The following is a 1476-nucleotide window of genomic DNA, read 5'->3' as shown; positions in this document are numbered from 1 at the left end:
GCGTGCAACACACTATTTGAACGCAATTTTTGGCGTGTTAAACTTTTCCGAATTTTCATAAAATTTTGCAGGATGACTTAAATAAGTATAATTTACATGACCATGAGAAAAAATTTGACTAAAAAATTATTTCGGATACTAAAACAGATAAAGATGTATCGGTGTACCCCTTTTAAGGGGGTGCATTATAGAATTTCCCCATAATTTATTACATATCAAAATTAAAAGAGTCAAATCTAAATTAGTCATAACAAAGTATATCTATATGTAAACTTATTTAAAGTAAACGACAATAATGTCCCTAATCTAACAAAAACGATAACAGCAAAAAGTAAGGGTATAACTGTCATTACAGGCTCCCAAAAGATTGTAACATATAAATAGCTTGCCCTGTGCTCAACCACATCTCCACAATCCACACACCATCTCCAATGGCTGCCACATCAGCCACCGTATCACCTCTGCTCAACACCTTCACGCTCCGGCGCGTGCGCAATGACCTTCCGCCCTCCTACAATCCACCATCTCTCAAAGCAACGCCGGCGAAAATGATGTCCTCCATTCCCAGTCGCAGACAGCTTCTGTTCTTAATTCCGGCAACGGTGACCGCAGTCACCGTAGGGGACAGAGCTTCGATGGCTGCGGACATTCCGCTGTTTGGGATAAGGAAAGGGCTGAGGAAGGTGGAGAAGGAGGCGGAGGAGATCGTTAAGGAAGGGTTCGAGGCGGCGGATAAGGGAATCGAAGCGGCTGAGAAAGGGATCGAATCGGCGGAGAAAGGTATCGAAAGTGCGGAGAAAGAGATTGAGACGGCGGTGAGTTTCGGCGGCTTAGCGCAGGCTGCGGCGGTGGCCGGAGCCGAGGTTTTGGGGGTTTTGGTGGCTACTTCAGTTGTGAATGGTATTTTGGGACCAGAACCTAACAAGTCCTAGCAATATTTTTTTATATATAATTATTGATTGTAATAATAAGTTTTTGTATTTTCGGATTATATAAAATATAAAATGTTATTATTTAGTAAATTTCTTTAGTTTTGTTTGTAAAGTTGACATAGTTTTAATGAAAAGTACTAGCGAGTATTATTTAATACTGAAATATTAGTGCACTCACAATCTAAAATAGTTACAAATGTGCAATCACTCGACGGCGGATAATTTTTGCATTGGTCTAAACCCGCTTTAAATAAAATTAAGGTAAATGTTGATGTCGTTATTTTTACTTTCGAAGATTGGTTTGGTTTTGGGGGTGTTGCTCATGACCATAATGGCCGTATTATTTAAGCTATTTATGTTAGTAAACCTAGACAAGTGGATGCGGCTATGGTTGAGATTTATGGCATCAAGAAGACTCTAAGTTGGATTAAAAAGTTGGATTAAAAGAAAAGGATAGAATGATGTGCAACTTGAAATTGAGTGCCTAGTTGTAGTCCAAGCTTTACAAAGTATATTTCATATACCTTCTTTTTTTGATTTATTA

The 1476-nt window shown here is 38.8% G+C and overlaps 1 protein-coding gene across 1 annotated transcript; it reads left to right on the top strand.

Annotated features, from left to right (window-relative positions):
* The first annotated feature begins 393 nt into the window (after positions 1 to 393).
* LOC115711967 (uncharacterized) lies at positions 394 to 1095 on the top strand. Its single transcript, XM_030640166.2, has one exon. The coding sequence runs from the start codon at positions 432 to 434 to the stop codon at positions 930 to 932; it is 501 nt and encodes a 166-aa protein (XP_030496026.2). The 5' UTR covers positions 394 to 431; the 3' UTR covers positions 933 to 1095.
* Positions 1096 to 1476: the final 381 nt, after the last annotated feature.

This window comes from Cannabis sativa, chromosome 4, assembly GCF_029168945.1.
Source record: "Cannabis sativa cultivar Pink pepper isolate KNU-18-1 chromosome 4, ASM2916894v1, whole genome shotgun sequence".
In the NCBI taxonomy this organism is placed as follows: Eukaryota; Viridiplantae; Streptophyta; class Magnoliopsida; order Rosales; family Cannabaceae; genus Cannabis; species Cannabis sativa.
The sequence above is the reverse complement of the archived record's forward strand: the minus strand, read 5'-3'. Positions and strand labels throughout refer to the sequence as shown.